This window comes from Trichoderma atroviride, chromosome 5, assembly GCF_020647795.1.
Source record: "Trichoderma atroviride chromosome 5, complete sequence".
In the NCBI taxonomy this organism is placed as follows: Eukaryota; Fungi; Ascomycota; class Sordariomycetes; order Hypocreales; family Hypocreaceae; genus Trichoderma; species Trichoderma atroviride.
This window is the reverse complement of record NC_089404.1, coordinates 3,274,161-3,301,971: the sequence shown is the minus strand read 5'-3', so window position 1 is coordinate 3,301,971 and position 27,811 is coordinate 3,274,161. Positions and strand designations below refer to the sequence as shown.

Genomic DNA, 27,811 nt, shown 5'->3' with positions numbered 1-27,811 from the left:
GGTCCATCCTCAGCGGTCTCGAATTTTGGGAATTCATGGCCAAGAACTGAGAATGCTTAGTGGGCTTGACAAAGCAAAGCAGGTTCGGAATTAGAGAATGTTAATGTAGAGTAAAAGTATCATTGAAATAGATTATTTTTGGATAGAAAAGCACCAGTGACTCACCTATACTCTCTAGGACGCATATCCAAGCTCTCCAGCGGCCTTTGCCGATTATCTCGCCATCTATTCATCCTTTTATTGTTCTAATCGGCTATGTTTCCTAAGCTTGGTGGCCTTTTGGCTTCTACCCTGGCAGTGTTTCCGTTCATTGAGTCATGTAGCCCCGTAGTTCCTCACTATTTCCGGGCCGCTGATGTCTCACGAACTGTCACCCTGGCGCAAGTACAAAACGACCTCGGAAAGTTTCTTTCCAAGGGCACTCAAATTTTTGGCCCTTCTAGCCCTAATTTTGCTAACGCTACTGATAGGTGGGCTCAAAGCTCTATGCCCGCTAATATCGAGGTTGTGATTGAGGTAGCTCAAGAAGCCGACGTTGCAAAAATTGTTAGTTGCCATTCAGGTATCACACCCAGAACATAAGTTCTAACCAGCCGTATAGGTCCGCTATTGCTACCAGAATAGCATTGACTTCTTGACGTATAACCGTGGCCATGGCCTCAAAAATACACTCGCCAAGTTCCAGGGCATTCAGATCAACCTGTCACAACTTACTGGCATCACTATCCAGCCCGACAGGAACTCTGCGTTGTTTCAAGGTGGAGTATATGCCGATATAGTCATTGATACGCTCTGGGAACAGGGCTACATTGTCAGTAAATTTTACAAGATTTATGACTACAAACAAGCTCAGCTCCTAACGCTGCGTGCGTCGTCTCTAGCTACGGGAAGTGGTGGCTGTGTCGGTCTCCTTGGGCCGGGCTTGGGAGGTGGACTTGGGAGATACCAAGGCCAATATGGTCTCATATCTGACAATTTTCTCAGCTTGAACGTCGTGCTAGCTAATGGCACAACTGTTGCCGTTGATTCTTCCTCACATAGCGACCTGTTCTGGGCCATGAAGGGCGCCGGCCACAACTTTGGCATTGTCACCAGTGCTTATATCAAAATTTACCCCAAAGTTGTCAGCACATGGCACTACCACAATTATGTCTGGTCACAACAACAACTTGAAACTGTCTTTGAAGCACTCAATAAATTCCAAGGAAAGGGGCAAATTCCTGCCCTTATGGGTGTCAACTTTGGCCAATTTTCCATCTACCCAACTATTAATGCCACTGAGGTAAGCAATCGCGTTTAATCGATGTTGTCTAATTCTACAATTTAGTCTAATACTTACCATACAGGCTATTCTTACGTGGTCTTTTGCCTATGATGGTCCTGCTGCCGCTGCCGAAGAGCTTCTAGCCCCATTCAACGCAATTCCTAACATCTCAAGCACTATGGGCGACGTTGACTATGCTGACCTACTTGTTGCCCAAGGAACAGATTCCAACAGCGCGTCTTGTCAACCAGGGCCATTTGTTGGCAGCAGCGCGTGGCTTCAGACATATAATGTGACTTCCCAGCGGCAGATATATAATTCTTCCAACGAAAAGATTGCTCAGAACCCTGGTCTTGCTGCTGGGGCTCGCGTTTTTCTCGAAGGGTATTCGACAGAGGCTACGCAAGCCATTGATCCCGGCACTTCAGCCTACCCCCACAGAGACGAGTATCTTCTTGTGTACGTAACTCTGGAAGCAAAGAAAAATTTGGAGTGAGCTATATAAATATATATGAGCTAACATATTCCATGCAGGTTCATTCTCGTTGCCACACCGCCGTCATTGGTGAGCTTCTCTCAAGCTTGGGCCGATGAAACTTTGGCCCTTTGGAGAGAAAGTGAGCCTGGCCGTCGGCCCACGACATACATCAACTATGCTGTCGGTAACGAGCCTCTTGAATCGATTTATGGCTATGCTGGACAATTACCCAAACTTCGGGCTTTGAAGGCCAAGTATGACCCCCAAAACAAATTCAGGTGGTACAATCCTGTTGTTACTGATTGAAGAGCCTATGGATGCATATATTTTCTTCTTCTTCTTTTTCTTTCAATATTTTCGTACAATAGACTTACTGTCAAGCTCGTGCTATAGCTGAGAATCATCTATGTAGAAAGCAGAATAATTGCGTTGTCACTTCGGCGCATGTCCATTCACTCGCTCTTAGCTGCTTGTAAGCTGAACTTGAGCGAGCTTGACATGGGAGTGTTGCCTGTTCTGCCCTTGGCTTTGTAGAAACTTGTGCAATTAAATACCATAGAATAGTCTGTTGGTACAATCCTGGCAAGCCTTCCGCTGTGAGTCATCAAAATACCATCATCCCGATGCACTCAAAGATATGAGTCAACCAACACTTCCGACGATAAATGGTTGGCGATTGTAGACGTTTTAGGCGAAGCTCAGTGGACTGGAATGCTTATGTCATCAACGATCGCCTTATCTTGTATCTTTCGCAGCGAAAAAGGCAGGAGGGGTACACACGTGAATGGCGGGGCAGTTCAGATTCTGGCTGCGCTGCCACAGCTTTGGCTCGACATAAATCGAAACTCCAAACTCCCATCACAGAGTCATTCCATACTCAGCTACGACTTCTAGCAATCACAACACAATAACAACTTCAAGATGGCGGACGCTTTGGCCGAGGGCGTGGCCAAGCTCGTTCTCGACGCCGAGACGGGCGAGATGGTCACCAAGAACGAGCTGAAGAAGCGAACCCAGAAACGAGCCCGAAAGGCGAATGCTGCTGCAAACCGTGCCAATGCCCAGCAGGAGAAGAGCAACGCGCCAGCTGCGGCCAAGCCTGCGAAGCCTGAGGAGCGCGTCATTGACCCGGAGGCCATGTTCAAGCAGGGCTTCCTGGGCGAAGTCTACAAGCTGCGACCAGAGAAGGAGGTTGTCACGCGATTCCCGCCTGAGCCCAACGGCTACCTTCATGTAAATCTTGGTTCTGCGTCTCTAGGGGCTGTGAGGTGGCTAACAGAAAGTTTAGCTGGGACACGCCAAGGCTATCGCTGTCAACTTTGGCTTTGCAAAGTTTCACGGCGGTAGAACTGTGAGTATTCTCCAACAATTCGTTTGGCATGCAAGTAGCTAAACGATCATAGATTCTTCGGTAAAGGCAACGCGAAACCCTTGACCGACTGCGATTTCCCGCTGACACGACCGAATCTAGATTCGACGACACAAACCCCGATGCCGAGAAAGGAGAATATTTCGTCGCTATCGAAGAGACCATCCGATGGCTTGGATTTACACCGAGCGAAATCACGTACGCGTCCGACAACTACCAGCGAATGTACGATCTCGCCGAAGAACTTATCAAGATGGAGAGGGCCTACGTGTGCCATTGCGACGACGTCGAGACCAAGAAGCAGCGCGGTGGCGAGGACGGCTTGACTCCAAGATATCGTTGTGAACATGCCAAGCAGGACGTTGAGACAAACCTCAAAAAGTTCCGTGGCATGAGAGATGGAGAATATGAGCCGAGAAGCGCCTGGCTTCGCATGAAGCAAGACATTGAAGGCAACCCAAATCCCCAGATGTGGGATCTTGCGGCGTACCGAATCCCCAAAGACCAAGAGCCACACTACCGAACGGGCACCAAGTGGCGGATATACCCAACCTACGACTTCGCACACTGCTTATGTGATAGCTTCGAGGGCATCACACACAGTTTGTGTACCACTGAGTTCATAATGTCACGAGAGAGCTATGAGTGGCTGAATAAGTTCGTACTTTGCCTGCAAATCTCGATGCAGCCAACTATCAGCTAACTGTTAATGTAGGCTTTTGGTGGAATTCCAGCCCATGCAGCGTGAATACGGCCGCTTGAACCTCAGCGGCACCATCATGAGCAAGAGAGGCCTGCGGACCTTGATAGAAAACAAGGTTGTCCGCGGATGGGACGACCCGCGACTGTACACGATCAAAGGCATTCGACGACGAGGCATTCCCCCAGGCGCACTTCTCTCTTTCATCTACGAGCTCGGTGTGACTACGAGCGTAACGCAAGTTAATATCAAGCGTTTTGAGCAGTCTATCCGAGTGTATCTCGAGAAGACTGTTCCCCGCCTCATGCTTGTCCTGGATCCTGTCCCGGTGGTGATCGAGGATGGCGAAGAGCAGGACCTGGATATTCCCTTTTCACCAAAAGACCCCAAGCTAGGATCTCACACTGTTCGCTTGACTAAGACCGTTTACATCGACCGCTCAGATTTCCGAGAGGTAGACAGCAAGGACTACTTCCGCCTCGCTCCGGGCAAGAGTGTTGGCCTGTTGAACGTGCCTTTCCCCATCAAAGCTGTTTCTTTTACCAAAGATGAAACCACAGGAGCTATCAAAGAGATCCGAGCTGTCTTTGACAAAGAAGGCAAGAAACCCAAGACGTACATCCAGTGGGTGCCCGAAGGCTCTCCCGCAGCCGAAGTGCGGATACACGAACCCCTTTTCAAGTCTGATAGCCCTGCATCTGCCCCTGGTGGCCTTTTGAGTGATGTCAATCCAAACAGCGAGACCATCTGGCCAAATGCAATGATTGAAAACGGCTTCTACGAAGTGAAGCGAAGGGCGCCCTGGCCCGAAGCCGAAGGAGAAAAGACTGGAGAAGCACTCCCAGAGAGCGTGCGATTCCAGGCTCTTCGTGTTGCATACTTTGTAAGTTAACATGGTTGCCCGTGACACATGTAGCAGATGCTGACAATCTTTTTTACGCACCCAGGCCTTGGACTCGGATAGCACAGATGACAAGATCGTGCTGAACCGCATTGTGGCATTGAAGGAGGATTCTGGAAAGAGTAGCTAGACTGAGCAGAGAATCAACTGTCTTACGATCAATATTAGCGTCTAGTCTACAACCACTGCTTGTTTCCATAGTGTGACACATGAACCACCACTTCCGCCGCCGATACTTGCCTTCTCTCACACGGAAATCACCTCTTTTATGTCGGCTTCTGGAATGGATGGGCCTTTGAACTGAGGGCTATATGCCAAGAATTTCTGAAAGATGCCTTCTGCTTTGGCCATTTGTTCTGGGGTCGCTGATTAAGAGTTTGTCAGTCAACCGGTTGTAGATGCATAGAGAAATGAGGAAATAAAGGAGCTCATACTGTTTTTAAAGTGTCCAGTCTCCACCGCACCTAGGCAAATACTTATACAAAGAACGCCTTGTTTCTTATACTGCGCGTGGAATTTTTCGATCGAAACGTTCATTGTCGCCTTGCTGATGGCGTATCCTGAGCCATTATCCAATTCGAACTGGTTGATTAGGTCCAGGTCTGCTATCCTAGTGGACAAAGCAATTACCTTTTTGGTTTTACCCGCGAGGAAGTGACATGAATTGGTGGATCAGATGGATATTGCAAACGACGTTGGTTTGGAAGGACTTGAGCCGGTCTTGCTCAAAGCACATACGACAGATTCACATGCATCGCCCCCATACTGCGCTTACGCATTCACCAAACGTTGTTTTTTTCTTCATGAACTCCCTAACAACTGCGATACTAGACAGGCGACACGCCACTCGGATCCGGTGCAACTTCTCTGGAGTCGCGGACTTTGGTGGACTTTGGCTACACTGGCTAGAGCCACTCGGACATCCGAATTTACCGTCCTTTGAAGATGAAACAAGGTTGAAAAAAGATCGAAAATTTTGTTTATAATGGAGATTAAGTGAATACTCTAATACGGAGATGCGGTAACGGATATGTGCACGACATATAGCCCAGGCCCATGTCGGCATCTAACCTTCAGTCTCTTCACATCCCTAAACTTCAAATTGTTGGCAGATTCCAGCTCTTTTGTTGTCTCATCCCAGTGGTGGGTGCTTAAATCTGATCCTTATGCAAAGTATTCGAAAGCCATCTAGTCTTAGCGTTAAATCGAACATTCGTCGTTTGGACGTATTGGAAACTGGCAGGGCAAAAGAGCAATATGTAGAGGCATATTAAGAAGATGGGTTAGGAAAGACACAAAGTTCAGTTACATAAAAGTGAACATAAAATAGGTCAAGAATTGAAATATAACAAATTTGATAGAGATAATTACATCAAGTTGTTGAATGTAGGATTTATACTGAGGTTTCTAAGGGAATACACTGCCAAAACCAACAATATGGCATTGAGCACATGAGCTCTCAAGGATAGTGCTGGGGCAGAGGATGACCATAAGCAAAGAGGTTTGACGGATCGTACTTGTGCTTCAGCTGAGCCAGCCGAGGCAGCTTGTCTGCACCAAATACGTTCTCAATGGGCTCGTCACCTCGAGCATAGTTGACGAAAATAGTTGGCTTGCTGTACCCAGTGTACGGGGCGTACTGCGAGCGAATTTGAGCTCCGTAGTTGTTTGCTGCATTTTGCGTTGCGCTGTCTCCGGCGTCGTAGACAAACTGAGCTTGGCTATTACAACGAACATCTTGTTAGCAAGAAATGACCAATAAAGAAAGGACAAAAAGGATATCATGGATCTTACAAAAAGCCCCAGACATCTCTCCATGGCCAACAGGTCTCGCTTGCAGGAACAGCAGCAGTCGCCTTGTTGCCAAAGAGCTCCAACATAATCTGGCTAGCGCGACCACCAGGATTCTTCTCAAAGAAGTCTGTGATGGTTTCAAAGCCTTTCTGCCAGCCAGCTGCGCTATAGACCTTTTGGTTGAGAGAAAAGCTGTTTCGCGGCTTGTTGGGCAGGCAGTTTTCCGGGTCATAGCCAGCTCCACTATAAGCAATGATCTTGTTCCACGGCAGAATAGCAGTGATGTATTGGGCGCCGAATGCAAGAATTGGAGCCAGGGCCTTGCGGGCGTCTGCCTCTGTGCCATAAAAGATCCAATCAGAACCGACTTGACTCTAGATATCGGTTGATCAGCATTCACTCAGTCGAGTGTCTCATCTCTCATCCGAGTTAACCAAAGTGGCATGAACTTACAACATTGAGAGTGCTGTTCCAGTTGAGCACTATGACAGCAGCCAAGTTGGGAGGCATGGGGCTGTAGTTCTTCTCAATGAGCTGGAAGTACTCCAAGCTTCTCTCCTTGGGAAGATAGAAGTCGACCATGAAGACATTGCCGTTGTTGTTGCTGGCCAGCGTCTGGACTTCGAAAGTTGCAGACGTGATGACACCGAAGTTTGCACCTGCACCGCGGATAGCCCACCACAAGTCCGGGTAGGAAGTGGCCGATACCGTCTTGGCAATTCCATCAGCTCCGACCAGACGGACGGATGTCAAGGCGTCAGCAGTCAGGCCAAGCTCGCCCTGTGTTGACAAATGTTAGCAATGTGTACGTGTCAATGTCGAAATATGATTCTACCATCAGACGTCCAACACCACCGCCAATGGCAACACCAATGACAGAAGGACATGAGCAGCTGCCAGTTTCTAAGAACGTGATTAGCAGAGGGTCTTATAAGCTGTCCGAGAGCAGTTATGGCAGTAGAGACACTTACGGACGTAGAATCCAGCGTTGTACAAGGGGTCAAGAATATCACGATAGCGGGCACCAGGGCCAACAGTCAATGTCCGGGCTTTTGAGTCAATATTAACAGTGTTGAACTTGCTCATGTCAAGGGATAAGCCGTTCTGTAATTTGCCGAAACTAGCCGCATATCCATGGCCACCGCTGCGAGCCATGAAGGGAATTCCATTCGTTCTAGCAAGGTTGATCTGGAACCACGAAAATTAATGAAGTTGATCTAACTAACAGAGGCTTATGCCAGGCGATTGTTCTACATACCACTTTGCTAACATCCGCCTCTGTTCCAGGGCTCACGGCGGCACTGTATGTCGGTGCATTAAAGATGGACCAACGCTCTGTGGCATTAGCAAAGGTGGTGTCTCCAGGGAATGAGACGGTTGTATTCGCAGCCCAGTGGCGGGCTGGATCCGTCAGGAGGCCCTTGAGGTCTGCCTTACACTCTCCCTTGGCTGCTGCAGGAAGGGCCGCAACGCCTCCAGAGAGAGATAACAAGCAGAGGGCAGATGCCCAAGTCGAGAAGTTCGCCTTGACCATGGCTGGATTGGAGACAGGAGAGACAAAGGCGCAGTGCTAGGCTACATGGCGAGAAGTATAGGGGTTCGAGCTACGATTTATATGCTTGAAGTTTGGCACGAGAGGTCAGCAACGTCGTGCAAGAGCAGTATTCCAGGCGTATTTCTGGATATTTTTGGATACACCTTCCGCTAGTTTCCCCTTGGATTACCGTCCAGAACCACCGCTATACTGCATCAAGCGGCTTGCTTGGCCTCAGCTAGCACAACTCTTCGACGCATGTGGTTTGCGGCTTACAGCGGGTACATGGTCAGGAGAGAATCCTCCACAAGACCCGGAGAATGGCACGTTTTCTGAAGCTGGGGCTTGCAACCAATATAGTGTCCATCTTGCCGGTAACCGATGTTCACGGGCCGAGACTTGTTTTGTTCGTCTATATTGACGGGCTGTGCTGACTGGAGAGCTGCATGTACCCCTGGTCTGACTCGTGGGGCCTCCTTCAGCTGCCAACTTCTGGTGTGTGCAACTAAATTAGCCCCGAAATCCCTGAAGTACCCAAGAATGAAACCCAACATGAAAGTGAATAAGTACTTTGAAATAATAATAAATTTTGAATAACAAATTGTGGATAATATTATGCAACACTTAGACGTTTGATAAGGTAAAATAAGTATTGTATTAGGAAAGCTTACAAGAGCTTTTAATAGCAATTTGTATACATGTACCCTATTCATACACTGTGAATCGTAGTCAAAGCTCCAACCAACCATCTTGGCACATGGTACACGGAGGCATGTACATGCATTTTCTTTTCCTCTACCAACGCTCGGCCTTGTCGTTTCTTTTTTCTAACTTTCTATGAGGGATTAGTAGAAACAGTTCTCTCCGCATGTGCTATTTTCCAAGCTTTGCCTCTGCAAGCCTCCAATAATCATGACATCCATCTCCAGCCTCAAGCAGACTCTTTACTATGAGATTGCTGTTAGCAAGCTTCAAGGCAGAATAAACCTGCCAGAAGAAGCCGTCTCCAATCCGCACCACATTTACAAGCAAGGGATCTTTCATCGCTTCAGGAACCCATATCCTTCGTATGGCGAGCACCCCGAGTTTGTTCATTATCTCAAAAACGTCGTCTGGTGGGTATCATTTCACACAAATTGGAATGACTATTTTTATTTTCTCCTTCTTTTCTGTCTTTACATATACACGTTCTTTGTGGCTTACTTGAAAGCTCTAATGTAGGCCAGTTATCCGTGGTGAGCTCCAAGTCCCAGATACTACGCTCTCCAAGATCGCCGTGAGAAAACCCCAGTGGCTTCCTCATCGGAAAGCCTCGACGAAACTTCGTGCCACTTGGCTTGGCCACGCATGCTACTACGTCGAATTTCCCTCAGGCCTGCGAGTTCTCTTCGACCCGGTATTCGAAGACAGATGCTCCCCAGTCAGCTTCCTAGGGCCTCGACGCTTCACTCAACCCCCCTGCGACGTTAAAGATATCCCAGTCATTGATGCTGTCCTCATTAGCCACAGCCACTACGATCATCTCTCTCACAATTCGGTGCTTGAGATCCAAAAGGCGCATCCCCAGGCACAATTTTTCGTTGGTCTGGGCTTGGAAAAATGGTTCCGTAATGCGGGGCTGACCAATGTCACCGAGCTCGACTGGTGGGAAGATGCTGAAATGACCATCAAAGCTCAAGGCGGCGATAGCAAAGAGGAGATCATCCAGGCACGGCTGTCCTGTTTGCCTTGCCAGCACACCTCGGGTCGCATCCCCTTTGACGTGGACCGAGACACAACGCTCTGGGCGTCTTGGGCGGTCCATTCAGGCGATAAAAAGGTCTGGTTTGGAGGCGACACGGGATACCGTGCTGTGCCAAGTATTCCCAAGGCTTCTGATGACTATGGCCCAGACTGGGACCATCTGCCTCGGTGCCCCCAATTCAAACAGATTGGGGAACATCGTGGACCATTCGATCTGGGACTCATTCCTATTGGCGCGTACTATCCGAGAGTTGCCTTCTCAGCTATGCACGCCAATCCTTTTGATTCAGTAGAGATCTTTACAGACACAAAGTGCAAGAGGGCAATGGGCATCCATTGGGGGACATGGGCACTGACTCATGAGGAAGTTCAAGAACCGCCCAAGATTCTAAAGGAGGCACTACGCCGTAAGGGTATTCCTGAAGATGGAGTTTTTGACGTGTGCGATATTGGCGAGAGTAGGGAATTTTAAGTCGAAGCTGGAGTTGGAAACGGAAACAACCCCGAGTATGTATGTTACAGAGATTCCTGTGGAGTTTGCGTTGTGTTCCGAGAGCTCTAAGCTAGAACGCTTTCAAGTAACAAACCTATGAGAGGGTTTTCAACCAATGCAATGTCATAATGCCACTTTCATGCTCGTGCGATTACAGGACTCACATGCATTCTATTCTGTAGATATTGGGGATTCCATGCACATTAAGCTTTCTTCAAACATGCACAACGACACTGCGACCTCTTCTGGACTATTTTAAAGCCACAATGATGTACGAGCTAAGAACCATGAGCTTTTCACATGCTAATTAATTAAAAGAATGGCAAATATCCTGTTGAAATGCCAGCTGAATGGGATCGTCACAGCGGCCACAGCTACAAGGATTACCACACAACTAAGCTGTCAAGGCAGCTGAGCAATCCGCCTCGTGCAACTATTGAAACACTCTCCAATTCTTCACGTAAAGGCAAAGTTTAATAAACCGAGACTACAGTTCTGATGGGAGCACTGCTATCGAGGCTTCGAGCTTCAGCTGCCATTGAGCCTGAGTGAGATACCCAAAACAGACAATTACCCAATGGGGACAAGCGGCTGTGAGCATTTGAGCGCCTCCACCTGGTGATGATTTTGCAGATCATTATTCCCACTTCAGCCCGGCCCGAAGCGTTTAGGGTTTAGAACCAGCACTAGCGACAGCCCGTAAGCAGAGGGGTGTGGTTTCTTGTTCAGCGTTCCTGATCTCCATCTTTCAATGTCGCAACAGGGATGCCTCTCTACTCCCATCAAAGGTGGGGACTTTGAATACATGCGTATGTCGAAACACTTGATTCAAAATCAAAACATGATCCTTCGTGGGCATGTCAACTAGCTGGCTGCGTTTTCATCAGATAGTTGTATTAGCGTGAGGCTATGTAAGGAAGCAGGAATGCCGAAGGATGACATTCTGTCGGTGAGATCTAGATAAGCTAATGAATGAGGACCGAGCCGTATCCAGATTCCCCGTAGCGTGTGCTTAGGATGCAATAGACTGCCATGTACAACTGCTATAGCTATCAACTTTATAGTAGATATTAGTATCGATGCTTGGCCTGCTCAAGCAAGTGATTGTAGCATCCATCATCTTTTTGCACCAATGAACAATATGGTGCGCCTTACAAACCTCCTCAGAGCCTCGTTGCTCCCCTTGACAGTCAACGCCAGCTTGTCAAACTTTGACGATTGGGAGCATGGCCGTGTTGCTCTTCAAGACGTCAGCATTCATTTCCGCTACGCCGGCTCAGGCCCGCCTGTGCTTCTTGTGCATGGCACTCCTCAATTCAGCCTGACATGGCAACACATTGGCCCCATCCTCGCAGAGCAATACACAGTCATTGCGGTAGATGTGCGTGGTACTGGAGATTCCAGCATTCCGCCAAATGAGGACTATACTTGTGAAACGGTTGCTGGCGATCTCAAGGGCGTGTTGGACTCCTTGAACATATCGTCTGCGTACGTTTTTGCTCACGACAGTGGAGTCGGCATGGCCACAGCCCTCGCGATCCAGCATCCGTCCATGGTGAAGAGGCTGGCCATTGCTGAATATCTGTTCCCAGGCTTTGGCTATGAGCAGGCGGCATCTCCCGGCCCTTACATGGATCTGTACGGCAACCCACAGCTCTCAGCGTTTACTATTCCTGATTTTGCCGAGTTCCTCGTCACTGGCAAGGAAAAGCAGCTTCTTCAGTGGTATTTCTACAAGGGCAGCTATTCCGGTGGCACCAGCTTCAGCGAGGACACGATCAACCGATATACTTCAAGCATCTCCAAGCCTGGCTTCCTCAGATCCATGCTGGGTGTCTACTCAGCCGCCACAGTCCATGCAGATTCACAGTTTTTCCAAAGCCACTTGGGCCCAAGCCCTTTGAATATTCCCGTGCTTGCAATCGGAGGAGAAGCAAGCAACGGCAATGAGGATATCATGCGTGTTCTGTACGCGAGAGTATCAACAGATTTGAGTACTGCCGTAGTTCCCAAGGCAGGCCACTGGCTGGGTATGTCCATGTCCCATACAATTTTGTGAGATGAAAATCTAATGTGTCACCAGGTGACGAGAACCCGTCGTGGACAGCGAAGCGTGTAGCGAAATTCTTTTCAGAAGACAAGCCAGCCTTGAAGAATGTTGATCTTTCGTCTTTCGCAGACCAGGTTACCCTTCAAGTTGGTTTCTTTGGCACTTTCAGAAATGCTGCTCTCGGCGCAGGTCTTGGTACGTAAATCACAGCATATGCTAGCTCTTTGATTCGGCTATCAGCGTGTTGTATGTTGAGATACAAAATCGTGGATGGGCAAAACCAAGCCATATACAAGGCTTCATTCCAATTTCAGGCGGAATAAAGACTAACGTCTCATACAGTTGCTCAAGTTGCTCAAATGCGTCAACACTTGGAGTACGCTGCTGCCGCTGCCGCTGCGGGCGTTGATCCGGCGCAGTACGCTGCCATGGGTAACGGACCCAAATAGTCTCTGCCTCATTACGCAATGCCTGCTTTTAATGTCGCCCAAATACAAGCAAGATGAGAGAGGCGACTGTGTAATAGAGATGACTGGTTACAACGAAAAACCGTGTTGGGAAAAGAAAATTGAATGTTTGTAGATGACTAGCTAGACTGAATAACTATACGAAGACTTGACCAATATATACCAGAGATGACATATAACCACACTTTTTGCGGCCAATTGAAACTTTCCAAAACACAAAACGTGGTTGAGGGGACTTGTTTTAACAGGCTAATCAGCACATGATACGAAATAGGGTAATATGTTGCCACGCAAGAAACTCACTTTGTGTGAAAAGCCAACAAGCCCAAACGCTCAGTTCTCACAGTCTCAGCTTGTCGTATGGCTGTTAGCGCCGGCAGTTACGGAATCATGTGATCTCGCTGGGATCACTTCTTTGTCTGAAGAATAAAACCATTGCTGCAGCTGAGTGTCGTTTTGCGTAGTGAAATCGTTTTGTTTTTTTACCCATTCAACGCGAGAGGAGCTCACTCTCTTTATACGTCAAACTCGGATGTGTTACTTTTCATAGGTACCGGTGCTTTTTATTATGAAGGTGACCTCTCCAACGCTCAAAATAGCTAGCCCTAGTTCTTTTACAGCTGTGTAATTCGTCCTCGTGATAAACCTGTAAACAGACATGTTACCAAAGTCATAGTTCTTTGTTCAACTTTCCAAATATTGTCTTATTACCAGGTACCTACAAAGCTTGCTAATCTCAATTGACTTCCATAGAGCGGACTGCCGGATTATCCAGACAATCCAGTCATCTTAGCCTGCATTGGGAACCTCCGATGGTGCCCGAGAGCCGTGGAGCGCCCCTCCTTTTGTTAGTGCTAGCTAAAAGGATCTCCGTGCATGATATTCACACACCCCGAGCGTGTCTTTTCTTATCTCACTGCTTTCCTCAAGGAACAGCTTATAATGTATACTCTAAAGGATAAAGTAATGGTATTAGTAAAAGAAACAATGAAAATAAAGAGTTATTTATATTAATTTAGTTTTTATGTGTTTAGTATACTTAAAATTCTCCTTTATTTTACCTACTTCTATAATCGTCTTCACTTGTTCGGTGTATTGCCCAGCCCCACATAATCCCTCCGGCTTGTTGGCTGTTCAAGGCGACTCTGCACCAGTTACACGTGTGAAAGGATAGTCGGCAGGACTGCTCATGCCGTGCTTGTTGGGCAGAGGGTGCTATAAGAATGTCACATCACGTCAATCAAAGCCCCGCCATCAAACAACCGCCCCTCCTCCTCTCCCCGTCCATATAAGTCGCTGATTCTGCCTGTTGCGACACAGTCAGTCCTTCTCAATCCAATTCCTCCACCACAGTCAGTCCATGGCGATTTGCTCGTTTCTGTCCCGCCGCTCTCGCTTCCCGAAACCCACTCCCACCAACAAGATGGGCACTCCCGAGTTCACCCTCGCCGCTGCCGAGAAGCAGGCCGGCAGAAAGGCGTGGGCGTATCGCCAGTTCATCGGCAAGACGCCGCTCGTGGACAAAAAGGACGCCGAGCAGGTTGCCGGCAAAACTGCCATTGTCACCGGCTCCAACATTGGCCTGGGCCTCGAAACCGCCCGCCAGCTTCTTGATCTGGGCGTTGCCAGGCTGATTATGGCCGTGCGCACCGTCTCCAAGGGCGAAAAGGCTCGGGAAAATCTGCTTGCCGGCCGAAAAGACTTCAAGGGCGAGATTGAGGTCTGGGAGCTTGACATGCTCTCATACGACTCCATTCAAAAGTTTGCGGAGCGCACCAAGACTCTGGATCGCCTCGACATTGCCATCTTGAATGCCGGCGCTTATCGGGCGTTTGAGGAGTTCCACTCATCCACCGGCTATGAAGACAGCATCCAGGTCAATTACCTGTCGACCATCTTTTTGTCAATCCTGCTGCTGCCGGTTCTCAAGGAGAAGGCGCAAACAAAGCCCGGGCGTCTCACTATTGTCTCATCCGACACGGCCTCCTGGGCCAAGTTCGAGGAGAGAAAAGAGCGCCCGCTTCTTGCTTTCTACAAAAAGAAGACAGACCCCAAGAACTGGAACCATGCAGAGCGCTACGGAACGAGCAAACTGCTGGGCCAACTCGGCGCGAGCAAGCTCGTGGAAAAGGTGTCGTCTTCCGCCGTCGTCTTGAACCTGGTCAATCCGGGCCTGTGCTACGGCACCGAAATCGTCCGTGATGGCGACGGCCATTTCCTTGGCACGATCTACAGGCTGGGATTCCGCGCACTCGGCAAGCCAGCTCCTGTTGGCGCCCGAAGCATCGTGCATGCAGGTGTCTCTTTTGGCGAAGCATCGCATGGGCAATACACAGAAGATGGCGAGATTCGTCCGTAAGTACAGCCTCAAGATCATCATATTCAATCTCAACGTTCATTGCTAACGCTCTCGTGTCTAGACTGGCTGCCCTTCTCTACAAGCCAGAGGGCAAAGAAATCGCCACTCAGCTATGGGAAGAGACATTGGCCGAGCTACCCTCTGCTCCTGTTCAGGAGTCGCTGCAGGCATTGAGCAACTAACTAAGAGAGCATTCTGCACCGACGCGATACGGAGAGGTTGAAGGCATATTCTGGAGGAACAAAGTTTTATCTGGGACCAACTTTTTAATTCATTTTGATTTTAGGTACGGAGCTATTATACTAGTGATATCAAGACCTCTACCATAGGTCCCGCAACAAGATTGTATTCCATTTGTTCTCTTCTATTTCTAGATAATCGTGAACTTTTTAAGGGGTAGCTGTTTCTTCAATCTGAGAAGATTAGTCTATTCTATGAACAGAAGAGGAATATACCCGCGCTATCAAACTTTACAGCCAGACCCCTAAGAGACTCTATTTTCTTGAGAAATCATGCTCTGCATTTTTTCAAGTTCTTCGTCAAATACTCTCACTCTCGCAGCAGCAGAATACCTTTTGATAATCGATTTTGTCAAAATAATTGATACAATGGCGATTATTACGAATATTATCCGCCTTCTTGGCATCACGGCATGACGAACCGTAGCAGTGAGACTCCAGACAAGAGAAGACGACGTCACCTAAACTCAAGCACAGTGACTATAACTAGATGATCTCATTTTATCCACAGGACGTTGTTCAGTCTCTCGGCCAATCTTAAAATTAACTCACCATGACAGCTTTAATTCGAGTTTACCAAGCGAACAGAATCCAGGTTCTATTTATGTTTATTCATAGTATCATTGATAAAAACAAGACATTCTTGGAGGAATAATAGGCCAAAAAGAAAATAATGCAATAAGTTCAAGGATAAAATATAACAATCCTGCCATCCGAACATCCAAGCCATTGTAAGATAAAGAATATGTCCATCTATAGAGCTGCTTTCCTCACGCGCTACTCATGTCCAAAGAAATTACATGTTACGCTCCACCTGCAGCTGCTTTGATTGCATCTGGGTCGATTCTCCTCCATGGCATTGCTGCAGCTACCAACATGGAAATCCCAACAATTGCACAGATGAGGAGATATGCGTCCCTGATACCGGTAGAGTAAGCTGCAAGGATGCCTGGGAGATCCGCTGGTGAAAAGACCTTGCGCAAATCTCCAGCACCAGTAGCTATAACCTCCATTGGGATCACATTGGGAGCCAACTTGGGTAGACCGACCAGCAAGCGGTTCACAAAGGCGGCTTGCGCTGCAGACACCCAGATGGCGCCACCGAGCGTCTGGAATTCCAACAACATGGCAGTGACGGCTGGTAAATCGGCCGCTTCGACACTGGCCTGAGCTGTAGAAAGAGGAATTTGGAACCCAAGGCCAAGGCCTATGCCACACACGATCTGGATTCCAATCCAGGTCCCGGTATTGGTGTTGATGTCGAACAAGTAGCTAAGGCCGCAGCCAAGAGTTGCAATGGCCGATCCAACAAACATGACGACCGTAACCATGCCTGTGTTCGTGGTGATGATGCCGGAGATTAGAATAAAGAGCATGCCCGGGATGATAAAGGCCAAGGTGTGAGCACCAGCAAGCACAGCACTATCATCTCGGATAGCCTGAAAGTAGAGAGGGAGATAGTAAACCATGGCATAGAGGGCTCCGCCTTGAAACGCTATGTAGATCATCGATAGTCCAACAAAACGCTTCTTGAAGAGCCGAGGGATCACTGTCGCTCTTTCACCTTGCCACATCTCAACGAATCCGAAAAGAACGAATGCCACAACACAAGTCACGAGAAGACCGATGACAGTTCCAGAGTTCCAAGGGTGTGTCACGCCGCCATACTGCACTGCTACGAGGTATGAGACGATGCCTCCCAGCAGCAGTACAAAGCCGATTGGATCCATCTGGAGCAGCTTCTCTTTTAACGGAGCTTGTCGAGGGCGAGCAATAGACGGGAGGCGGAGGAAGAAGATGACGCCGAGGACGGGAGGGACACCAATAGGGAGATTGACATAGAAGCACCTTGAAGTTTCGTTTCAGTCATAAAGTTCACACGGGAGAGATTCAAAGACAGAGGTTTTATCTTACCATCGCCAAGTGATATCAGCAGCAAAAGCACCACCGATTGAAGGACCCAGAATACTTCCAATTCCAAAAATCGCTCCAAGAATCGCGGTATAATTCGCTCTCTTCTTGGGCTCTACAATGAAAGCGACGATTGTATATGAGCCTGAGCCGACGCCAGAAGACCCAATACCGGCAATAACACGACCTGCAATGAAGACGGATGACGAAGGGGCCACAGCGCAAATAAGACTGCCCACTTCGAAGATGAAAATGGCTATGAGAAAGCTGAATTTGAGGGGAAAATTCTGGTAGATCTTGCCCCATGTCGACTGACATCCGCCAGCCGTCAGGAAGAAGGCGGAGGCGTACCATGCCTGGTCTTTGATGCCGTGGAAGTCGTTGGTGATGGCGGGTACAGAGGTCGCAACGATGGTCTGAGACGTTTGATGAGTAATGATTTCATAGTCACAAGTATAAGAATGACAAGTAAAAATATGCAATGGAAAAAAACTTGACACAGGAGAAGCAACAGAAAGAAACAATGCGTACCATGTCAAGGGCGATCAAGAAAATGCTGAGCATAAGGGAAATCATGTTCACCCAGAGCGCAAAACCGGTGATATACTGGGACCCTGCTTGCGCACTCTCGCCATTTTGCTCCGATGCGAGCACCTGGTTGTGCTCCTTGATTCCATCTTGCGACGCAGCAGGAGACTCGAGATCTGAGGTATCTGGAGAAGACGAGGACGGCAAGCTGCCAAGCGGGTAGGGAGCGTCTTGCGCCTCTCGCGTATCGCTCATCTTGAGGTTATTGACGGAGTGCAATCATTAACCTTGTGGCCAACGAGAAGCAGCTTAGAAGCCCTTTGGATCTTTAGGTAGCACTACCTATATAAGAGACGAGTCTTGGGCCAGCGTTGGGCCATGGTGACGAACCCCTTCCTGATCAGTTAATTATCCGAAGGAAAGGCGCTCGGTTGGGGAGCAAGCGCAGCCAGAGGATACGCCGACTCTCCGCTGCTGCATATAAAGCACGGGCAGCCTAACTGTGGCAACAAACTACGCTTTACGAGCAGGAACAATTTGGAAGTCTTTACGATTTTGAAAGGAATATCCATGCCAAGGCTACGACAATGGCGCAGTAACTAATTACGAGTCTATGTTTTCCCTCTCGCAGGCATTCAACCACGCGGTGTCTTGGATGGAAAGATACGCTCTTCTTTGCAAAGTCCGCTTCCTACGCCAGATCAATGTCTTATAACTGCGTTGGGCGCAGCCAAGCTGAAGAGCTTGATACAACGCCAAAACTTGCCGGAAGCAGCAAAGCGTGAGTGACATGAAAGCAGGGGACGATAAGATGTGGAGACAGCCAACTCTTCCCCTCAGTGGTCCGGTTGCGCCTTATCGTATCACAACGAATGCCTACCTGGTATAATACGTAGAGTACCTGGTATATAATGAGAGGGGGTGGGAGAATTACTTGCACTTGGAATGTCAAGTACAGGCTAGAACACGGAGACGCAGTGAGACGGCTTAATCAAAGGCCGAAAGATTTTGCCCGTCTTATCCAGGGTATGCTCTAAGGCGCTTGATTTGCAGTGCCAACCATGGCGTTTATCGAGCACATGGAGATTTTGGAGTACAACGACGATTTTGCTTTGGATACAAACTAAGACGGCTGAGTTGCATATTTTTTAAATGCAAAATAAGTAAAGACATCAATATTACAAACAAAGGTCATGTAGAAAAGAAAATACTGCTACTACTCTTCAAAGGTTTCCCCAAAATTTTTCCCACCATCTCCATGAGCGCGAAGAATAACCCGGCTAGATACTGAGTTCTCGATTCACTTCAGCCCAGATACGGACCCCATGATTAATGACAGTCCAGGATCCGTTGATACACCCCCGTGATATAAGGGGGTGCCTTGCGTGATGGCATGATTTACAGGGTACTCACGCCGTTGACGGATCGTGGATCCACATCAAACCCCGAGCCAAATCGGGATCGGCCCGGGGCTTAAAACGGAAATCGATAGACAGGGGCTCGTCACGCTGATCGTAGATGCAATACAACCCAGAGCGATTACGATTTTGGGAATTTGTGAGTGGGCCATTGTTTATCGATGTCCTGAGCCTAGAGCAACTACTTTGCGTAGAAAGATTTGAATATGCTTACTATATTGCATATAGCATTACGTATTGTTAACCTGGTGCTTCAGGCAGTCTCTGCTTATGTTATTAATTCTGAAATTTCACGCAGTAAGCATGCACGTGGATTCATATGTACAATACAACACATGCAATACAGCGTCGTAATGGATGTGCACTTGTGCATTTTGTGTATCATTTGATTAGCTCTATTTTACATGTGAGCTGTAGACTTTCAGGGGTCGAGCACGTGGGCATCTATATGTAGTTTTGCGTTATGTTACCGTGGCCGTGGCTGCCCGGTACTTCGAATGTGACACTACAAGTACTTGTATACAGGGGCATACCCATACCTTGATGCTGCTAGCATTAGTGGCGTCGTAAGCATAACATTTCGATTCCTCCTTGGACGTGAATGAGCCTCAGAGCCGATTAGGGGTATGACAGGGTGGAGCAGTTTGTGCATGGGAGCAGCTGGGATATCGGTGCCACGCAATGGATCCCCACCAAGAATTGAGACGGCATCAATCAATACGACTAACCGTTAAGACAAACTGCCACAGCTTACACGTTCTTCTCCCAGGAATTCAGCTGCGACGGACCGATTCAATGCTACCTAGATCTCCACCAACATACGCGTATATAGGACACAAGCTAATAGTGAGGGGCTGCGTACGAAGCTTTCGTGACGCACAAGACGGGCCGATCACAATATAGGAAAGCTGACACCAACGATCGAGACTATCAAAGCCACTCAGCGCAATTTTCCGGCGCCAGTAGCGATAGGTTCCATCAAGTAAAGTTGAAGCCGGTTCGCGGGCCGGCAAACTCCTTCATGGAAAGCTTCTTCCTCCTTATGCAGCGCGACAAGTATTCGGCAATACGTATAAGCCATGAAACAAGCTCATTTCCATCAACCAAATTGAAAAGAACAACCTATTTGACTCGTAAATACGGGACGGCAGATAATCAACCAAGCGGATTGCTGCCTACAAGCACTTGGTTTATTGAATCCTTCTTTGCTTGCGCCCTCTGCTGAACCGCTTGTCGAATCACTGATTCTAACAACAGGGCAAAGGGGGATTTTTTATTCTCCGATGACAGGGAGAAATAGTACGCTATTAGAAACTAATAAGCAGTAATTTACACAACAAGGACCCTGGTTAATGTAAGCAGAAGTGCTAATATGCCTCCCAGAAAGAATAAGGCAGCATGAACCTTCTAAATGGTTTTATTTCCGCATAGAGACTTTTATTGTTTTTTAGCCTAAATTAGTAATTCGTAAAAGGCGGAATCATTGAAAAAGCACGTGTGTACCATCCTTGTAAGGATTATCTGTTCCAACAGTTGCTCTTCCACTACACTGCCTAGTACTCCTCGCAGACTTATCCTTGCATCATTTTGCTTATACAGTACACCGTCTCTCTTACTCGTAGTGCCTTGGCCAAGAGTTTGTTCAAGTCAATCCTTCACTCTGAAAAAAGGAGAACCTTCACCCTGAGAAAAGAAGAAATGTGCATGAATGTAATACTACAAGTGTGGCTGACGCCTCTTTTACGAATACCACAACCTCATCGCAAATGGTAACAAGTTGTCGAATATTATTGTATTTGCTTGATTGCTAGTGTTTAGTTACCAATGGGAAAACTCGTTGAGGGGCTCAACTAGGATGAACTAATTTGGGTAGAGTAGTAAATCGGATAAAGGGGTAGGTCATGATTTTGGATTCCCAATTCCATGGAAGAGCTCTGATGCAACTCCACTGGCTGGGGGTCATGAGTTGTCCACGTCTTTTGCATGCCCCTGACGTTCACTTGCATTTGACCAATATCACCAGAGGCTTTCTGGGTGGAAAATCCAATAAATCAACCCCTGAAGGTAACTCGAGCTGAGTTGTTCAAGAGAAATGCCCCACAGCTTCCAACTCACAGGGATATTCATCAACACTAGGGAATCTAATCCATGTCTTGGAAGAACAATGCATTATCGTAAAGAAAGGCGAAGGAATAAAAGTGGCCAAAAGTAGAAAACCTAGAGAGTTTATGGTAGTCTGTACGAACTCATGTACAAATTCTTAATCTCGGCACTGAAAAGCCGAGTTGCCTCAATCTCTACTCTGTATGCATGCTACTAGTCTTGTTAGGAGAGGTTATCACGATAAGGGATTACATTATCAGAAAGAAGATCACTTTAGCCTATGTTGGGTATCATAGCGTCATACGAAACGGGAGCTACGGGAGAAAACATTGGGACTTCATGAACTGATGATAGCTTAACCCGGGAACTATAAGCCTCCCGACGGCTCGGTTCCCAAAGGATGCGAGCGTCCTTTGGACGTTCATTGCAACTGTATCCGATCAGTTATCTCCACCAGAGATTCCTTGATGTAAGTGGTTGTGGGGAACCGGATGGGGTAGTTAGCGCGAGCCAAAGATCGGGATAGAGAAGTGGCTCTTTCTGGTAAGAGGATGGATTCTTATCAGGATATGAATCCTTCATTTGGAACACAATATATGTAGATAGGGAAGGTAAAAACCTACCCACCATACCAATCACAGGTAGTTTGATTGAAACAGACATGTAAGCTGACAGGTGGAGTCAGGATAGTTTGGAATAAACAAGCTGTTCAACTATATAGGCATTTTCCCAGCATGTAATTTATTGGTCTCTGAATATTAAAATAGTCATCATTGAGTTGACTCTATTACTTACCAAAGATTATATATTTGGGAGCGCAAACTCCGGATATCGGATACCCCAGCAAGGTGGAACCGCACCTGGTGGATTCCTCGAGCGAGAGCCTCATTGTTGCGGTATTCTTTGGAGTCGGTTTGAACATGGTACTGTAGCGTTGGCAGTGTACCAGGCTCCCTTGCAAAACTGGCTGGGGGAGAGTCCCCATATATTGTCCAAGTTTTTGGATCGCGTTACATATAACATTGCAGGGAAGCGTATCCCTGGTTATTGAGCCAGATATGGCGATAAAGCTATATCAACCCTTTTTTGTTCTAGAAAACGCAGTCGTAACAGCACGAGGCTTAGTGGCTCTACGGGGGCCCTTTGCTACATGTAGTAAGTCGTCACCAGAGATACGGTATTCTCAAGCGTTATCAGCATTCCAAAGCGCTGTTTATTGTCGTCGTCTTGCCATTTTAGCTTTTACCATGTATGTAATACCTGTAGCGGGCGAATCAGCGAGGTTGCAGGGCTCCCTAGTACATGTGTCTTGGCTGCTGTTGGCCTAAGCTTACACGCAATTACCATCAATCACAGTTACTACCTACGTTCTATTATTGCAAGAATTACAAACATGGCGGGGATTTGATCATTTTTATTGATAATGGCACAATTTGTGTAGCAGTATACGGCTAAAGTAGTTTTTACAACTACAAAGCGTTCCTGGCTATTTTTGTGTGGTGATTACAATTCGCCGTAGTTGAGCACTAACGTTGAGTCGCCGCAAATTCAGTCCTAAAGCGGAAATCAAGGGTACCGGCGTATAAGCCGCTGTTCTCTCCTTCACCACAGTGGCTGTCAGTTGCTCAGCTCGAAGGATTCAGTTAAAAAGCCAAGGCGCCAAAGCACTCATCATCTTCCGCAAATGGCAATAACGTTGTAGAAAAGAGGCCGTAGTGAAACCTCCATATACAGGGGATCGTCGTGGAGGTGGCCTCTTTCTGGAGGAGTCAGTGTCTCACCCGCCGCTCCCCGATTGCGATAAGCAGGGTGATCTTTGCTCCGCACGTGGGCGAGGTGTGAGATGAATGCATGCAACCCTGATTGCACTGGAACTGCAAGGTCTTTCATCTCAATAATACCACCCTCTGCCTCTGGCTTATGTGGGGTTGGTGGAATCACATCGTCGGTTTATCGATTTTGTAAAGACCCGTAGGTCTATTGCCTCCCCCCAAAAGAAAACTTCCGTGAGCCTTAGCCAAGCATTGGTTGTCAATCAAGAGTGAGATGCATTAGTCTCTCTCCTCGTAAGGATGACAATTGTGGCGTGTTTGGGACGACGGCAGCCGCATGTGGACAGGGACCAGGGGACCAAATAAGCCTCGACGCAGATGGGGTGTGGACGTCAGCAATCAGTGAATATCTGTCCGAGATACTGTAATGGTAGTATATGCCTAATTCTGGTTACGCACTTGGAGTAATAGGCGTGTTGTGCTGTGCTGTAAGTACATGTAGTGTTCGAGTTGTCCACGGAACCCCATGCTAGCGTTACCGGGAGTGACACACACTTGCGTTTTCGTCCTGCTTTAGGGTCCCGGAAGGCCGAAGATCTAGGACTGTTGGAGCGTGGAGGCATGTCGACAACATCATCTGCCATGTGTGGTGTGGTGTAGGTGTGAGGAGGAGACGTTTCATTATCCAAGATGTGCAAGATAAGGGATTATTTACAAGCTGCTAATGAAAGCCTCGGGAGTCTAAGTAATACCAAAACAGCCAATCAGATTGTAACTCTACAGATAATCCTCCCAGCCCTTCAGCTCCTGTATGACATTCGATAACCGCGTCTCTACCGCCGGCAAAAGCACGTCGTTGACATCGACCTGCTTTAGCCTCGTGACTGCGGCTAAAAGCTCTCTGCATCGTACCAGCAGTGACACCCGGAGGATGTGTGCCCACTCGTGCTTCGATTCGACGTGGTAGTCCCCCACACTGCACATTCTGGCGGCAGCAGAAGGATCCTCATCCTCGACTTGTTGCTGCATCTGTCGGATACAGTTGGCCGCCCCTCGTTCTAAATACAGCGAGAGCCCCTCTATTACCAGCACGATAAGCTTGGTCGTTGCTCGGGGGGTGTGGCTGTGGTCGCAGGATATCCAGGAGTTGAGGCGAGCTAGAGCAATCTTTTGGTAGCCCAGAATGGTGTCGCTGGAGACGTCGACATTGTTTTCGTATTGTAGTTCGAGCTCTTCGAGCATGTGAAGCGCAGACTGGGCGCAGGCGCATATGTTGCCGTCCTTGATAGAAGGGCTGTCGCCCAGGCACAAGCCTTCTGTTGTTCTCACCGTCCGTCGTGGTGCTGTGGGAAAAGGCTGGCTTTGTGATGGTGATATGCTGCTGCTTGAAGCTAAGCTGCTAAGATCTCCGAGGGTGGAGTTTAATTGATCAAGGTCTAATTGACAGCTCGCGGCGTTAGTGTAAGCCAAAGACAAGAACGACCTGGTTATAGAAGAGCCATACCAATGTTAAAGTTGTCACTCAAGTCTAGTGAGAAATATGAAGGGCTAAAGTCCAGCGACGGGGAGAATTCTGAGGTGGGGACTGTTGAGGCCAGAGGATGAGAGTCTCCTGTGGGTGCCATGGATGTGTTGCTGCCGCTATCGCCATTGTGGAGGCTCGTCTCACTGCCCGAGCTGCTCTTCGAGCTGCTGTGATTGTCGGAGGGAGTCGAGTTCTTTCGTCTCTTGGTGCCACGCTTGGTTCTCTCTGGAAAGACGCATGTGATACCGGTCCCTTGACATCGCTGGCAGCCTGTGCTTTCTCCAGAGCATTTGACCTGTTGGCTCTGGTGTTAGTGGCGCGTGTCTCTCAGAGAATGACATTATGATGGTTATTATTCACGCACTTTTCGGGCACGGCATTCTACACAAGCAAGCCGTGATTGTCGACATTCTCCAAAGGTGTGGTTGCTGGCCATCTTGGACACGCTGTCGACTTCCGCCGAGCTATTGTTGTAGGAGATTGTGTAAAACATGTTTGCGGGTTTGTGCCGATAAGACGGCTTGGTGTATGGTTGTGAGAGGAAGGATTTAGCAATGATGTTAAAGAAGAAAGATGATACAAGAGCAATTAAAAGTAGGACAATGATAGATAATAGGCCAAGCAATATGTCGTCGTCAATGGGAAACTCGACCGCAACCGGATTTGTTTGTGCGAGTGTGGCGTCCAACTTGGCATCTGAACATCCAGTACAACCCAAGAAAAGTTGAAGAAGGGCTCAATTCTATAAGCTATCGTGGAGGCACAGCTTCTGCATGCTCGGCACAGATCACGGCCCCTCCGTTACTTTTATCCCCTGCCTCTGAACTTACAAAAGATGGATTTACCGACTCTAAGCCATCCTGGCAACCTGTCAGGAACAAGCTAAGCGAGCCTGGCAGCTTATAGGCTGTGTTTGTCGCCTCACAGACCAACGACAACCGCTATTCTCCCGCAGTAGAGCTGATTACATGTATCTTGGGCTGACCCTATCTTACACGCCAACGATGCAGACATACCGTGTGCATATACACTGACCCCCCCCATGTACAGGTGACTCAATCAGGTATAACCTCACTTTTGCTGCCCCGTTCCTTGGTACTTTATGAAGGTTCATGCCGTGTATCCATGGTAGCATTGTATTAGCTGGATATGTATCTGCTGGAATGTGACAGGTTCTGCTCTGCCTTTCACAGATAAAGCAACTACTTTCCAAAGGACTTGCTTGATAGCGTCTTTAAAATAGTAATAAACCTGTATGAAGCGTAAAGATTTAATATTAAACATATATAATACTACATAATAAATAAGCATTTATTATTATTATAATAACACAAAAATTGTTATTAAATTTAAATACTAGATATACAATTTTCATTATTATAAATGAGTGTCTAAAATAGCAATGTATATTTAGGCAAAAAGATACTTATACGCAGGCAGTACTGTATGGAATCCTCCAAACTATATTAATGGCACGGCAAGGGCGTGCCTGTGCAAACGAGCTTGGTTACGTGTATTGCTTGCTGGGTGGATGAGGGGTAGATCAGGCTATCTGCCAGCCAATCGACAGACCCCGGCAGCTCCCGCTAGCATGCTTGTGCCCAGGCATCAGGCAAGCCACTGATTCAATTCTCCATAGCCACGACGCTTCAGGGAGACGGGGAGCAATCAGTGGAGAGGCCTGGAGTTCCACGGCAGTTTCCATGGGGCTTAGCCTGACGGTGCTCCGGACTGGACGTCTTTGCCCGGCCCCTGCTGGTGTTTATTTAGCAGCCAGGGGTTCGGTATTCCCAAGCGTAGGATCCAATCGCCATGACCCATTGCTTTACATGTCATATAGGAGATGACGGGCTGAAAATCCTCCCAGGACTCAAAACGGATGGCACCGCAGTAGCGCTTGTTGAAGAGACAAGAGACACCCTCCCCCCTTTGGCTATTAGTCTTGTTATTACTACTTGCCGCTAGGGCACTAATACGCTCAGGCTTGCGGCCTGCCTCAAAGCCCTGCCGTCAAGTTCCTGGCTGAGGCCGCAGGATTTAGAGCATTGACATTAACCAACTGTCGCCATCTGGAATCCTCTAGAGTTGGCCCTGCGAAAAGAGTAAAGGCCAGGGTCCGGCCCCGGCGTTCGTCAAGAAGCCTCCAGGAGCAATCGAAGCCTCCCCAATCTCAGCGCTAAAATTTCGTATATGTAGCATCGAGCCGGTGGAGTGACCCAAAGTTTCACACGTGGTATCTGACCGCATAACACGGAGTGCATACCCTGCATTGGCTGCAAGAAGGAGAGGCCGGGGGCAAAGGAGGGTGCACAGCCAGCCATGAGGGCTGCAAGTGTCATGACCTGCCCAGCTCTCTATCTTGCTTGAGCCAACCGTATCTCCTCGGAAGATTGGGCTGTAGGCTCTGATGAAAGTCCCTCCACTATGATCACGATCGGGCAAGAGATGATGCAGGATAGCTAGCGGACTATAATTACGGTATCTGAGACAAAGTGCAACAGGGCTGTGGAACGAGAAAAGAGGAACCAAGATTGTCTAGCCAATATCAATCTGGCGTCCATCCAAACTGCAAGTGAAAAGAAGACGGAACAAATGTCTTGATGCACACTCACGCTCGAGATGAAGGTTGGGATGACACAACAAGGCTCAGGATGAGTATAGTAAGCGGCGAAGTCTACAAACACGAGCTGATATTACATGTACTTCTTATGTGTATTTGTTCATTTGAGGTAGCTGCTTATTAGACTTGACGCAAGAAAGGGAGGAGTTTGTGAGGATTAAGCTTAACAGAATACATGTATTGCCTGTTTGTTCCACTTATACTGCAACCAGCTGGCGGAACGAGTTTAATGACAAATTATTTATTATGTTCAAGTTAGTTAATGTTAGCCGGGAAACAAATACTTGCAAAATCATGAATCCAATTTATATTACTAAATATATTAAATACAATTCTTCTATGTAGTAATACCTACGCCTATAGTGACTAGGGTCCCTAGTTGCTAAATTCCTGTATTTCTGCCAACTCAATCGTGTCATCCATAACCCAGGGAAAATTCCTCTTTATGTCGTAGCTCTCTAACATTCCCCTTTATGTCATTCTCTCTCCCTCCCCCAGTCATGAGTTTATCGCAAAGAACTGCCCGTGCAACGGCTTCTCGAG

At 47.8% G+C, this 27,811-nt stretch overlaps 9 protein-coding genes across 9 annotated transcripts; 5 read left to right on the top strand and 4 right to left on the bottom strand.

The window, feature by feature from the left end:
* Window positions 1–255: 255 nt before the first annotated feature.
* On the top strand, window positions 256–2,353 carry TrAtP1_010321 (uncharacterized protein; the record flags this gene model as incomplete). The annotated part of the gene is made up of 4 exons (XM_066114655.1): window positions 256–546; window positions 602–1,282; window positions 1,347–1,723; window positions 1,799–2,353. The coding sequence occupies 4 exons, from the start codon at window positions 256–258 to the stop codon at window positions 2,046–2,048; spliced, it is 1,599 nt and encodes a 532-aa protein (XP_065970751.1). The 3' UTR covers window positions 2,049–2,353.
* A 173-nt stretch (window positions 2,354–2,526) lies between these two features.
* TrAtP1_010319 (uncharacterized protein) lies at window positions 2,527–5,212 on the top strand. Its single transcript, XM_014089796.2, has 6 exons — window positions 2,527–2,975; window positions 3,031–3,093; window positions 3,146–3,153; window positions 3,214–3,768; window positions 3,827–4,694; window positions 4,759–5,212. Exons 1-6 carry the CDS (start codon window positions 2,664–2,666, stop codon window positions 4,840–4,842), a joined length of 1,890 nt encoding a protein of 629 aa, XP_013945271.1. The 5' UTR covers window positions 2,527–2,663; the 3' UTR covers window positions 4,843–5,212.
* TrAtP1_010318 (uncharacterized protein) lies at window positions 4,959–5,249 on the bottom strand (the record flags this gene model as incomplete). Its single annotated transcript, XM_066114654.1, has 2 exons — window positions 4,959–5,077; window positions 5,147–5,249. The coding sequence occupies 2 exons, from the start codon at window positions 5,247–5,249 to the stop codon at window positions 4,959–4,961; spliced, it is 222 nt and encodes a 73-aa protein (XP_065970750.1).
* A 922-nt stretch (window positions 5,250–6,171) lies between these two features.
* TrAtP1_010317 (uncharacterized protein) lies at window positions 6,172–8,040 on the bottom strand (the record flags this gene model as incomplete). Its single annotated transcript, XM_066114653.1, has 6 exons — window positions 6,172–6,433; window positions 6,507–6,880; window positions 6,960–7,286; window positions 7,342–7,409; window positions 7,478–7,694; window positions 7,765–8,040. The coding sequence occupies 6 exons, from the start codon at window positions 8,038–8,040 to the stop codon at window positions 6,172–6,174; spliced, it is 1,524 nt and encodes a 507-aa protein (XP_065970749.1).
* A 912-nt stretch (window positions 8,041–8,952) lies between these two features.
* Window positions 8,953–10,255, top strand: TrAtP1_010316 (uncharacterized protein; the record flags this gene model as incomplete). The annotated part of the gene is made up of 2 exons (XM_014089797.2): window positions 8,953–9,155; window positions 9,262–10,255. 2 exons carry the CDS (start codon window positions 8,953–8,955, stop codon window positions 10,253–10,255), a joined length of 1,197 nt encoding a protein of 398 aa, XP_013945272.2.
* A 1,162-nt stretch (window positions 10,256–11,417) lies between these two features.
* TrAtP1_010315 (uncharacterized protein) lies at window positions 11,418–12,775 on the top strand (the record flags this gene model as incomplete). The annotated part of the gene is made up of 3 exons (XM_014089526.2): window positions 11,418–12,306; window positions 12,360–12,521; window positions 12,669–12,775. 3 exons carry the CDS (start codon window positions 11,418–11,420, stop codon window positions 12,773–12,775), a joined length of 1,158 nt encoding a protein of 385 aa, XP_013945001.2.
* A 1,186-nt stretch (window positions 12,776–13,961) lies between these two features.
* Window positions 13,962–15,645, top strand: TrAtP1_010314 (uncharacterized protein). Its single transcript, XM_014089545.2, has 2 exons — window positions 13,962–15,148; window positions 15,214–15,645. Exons 1-2 carry the CDS (start codon window positions 14,154–14,156, stop codon window positions 15,332–15,334), a joined length of 1,116 nt encoding a protein of 371 aa, XP_013945020.2. The 5' UTR covers window positions 13,962–14,153; the 3' UTR covers window positions 15,335–15,645.
* Window positions 15,646–16,194: 549 nt separating this feature from the next.
* Window positions 16,195–18,085, bottom strand: TrAtP1_010313 (uncharacterized protein; the record flags this gene model as incomplete). Its single annotated transcript, XM_014089798.2, has 3 exons — window positions 16,195–17,239; window positions 17,306–17,718; window positions 17,834–18,085. 3 exons carry the CDS (start codon window positions 18,083–18,085, stop codon window positions 16,195–16,197), a joined length of 1,710 nt encoding a protein of 569 aa, XP_013945273.2.
* Window positions 18,086–23,900: 5,815 nt separating this feature from the next.
* TrAtP1_010312 (uncharacterized protein) lies at window positions 23,901–25,141 on the bottom strand (the record flags this gene model as incomplete). The annotated part of the gene is made up of 3 exons (XM_014089800.2): window positions 23,901–24,559; window positions 24,628–24,943; window positions 25,013–25,141. The coding sequence occupies 3 exons, from the start codon at window positions 25,139–25,141 to the stop codon at window positions 23,901–23,903; spliced, it is 1,104 nt and encodes a 367-aa protein (XP_013945275.1).
* Window positions 25,142–27,811: the final 2,670 nt, after the last annotated feature.

Excerpts from the sequence above, each read along its gene's own strand:
- TrAtP1_010319 (XM_014089796.2), top strand. The coding sequence starts at position 2,664 with ATGGCGGACGCTTTGGCCGAGGGCGTGGCCAAGCTCGTTCTCGACGCC. Across the intron at positions 3,769-3,826 it reads AGCTATGAGTGGCTGAATAA|GCTTTTGGTGGAATTCCAGC; the intron begins GTTCGTACTTTG and ends CTGTTAATGTAG. Across the intron at positions 4,695-4,758 it reads CTCTTCGTGTTGCATACTTT|GCCTTGGACTCGGATAGCAC; the intron begins GTAAGTTAACAT and ends TTACGCACCCAG.
- TrAtP1_010314 (XM_014089545.2), top strand. The coding sequence starts at position 14,154 with ATGGCGATTTGCTCGTTTCTGTCCCGCCGCTCTCGCTTCCCGAAACCC. Across the intron at positions 15,149-15,213 it reads GAAGATGGCGAGATTCGTCC|ACTGGCTGCCCTTCTCTACA; the intron begins GTAAGTACAGCC and ends TCTCGTGTCTAG.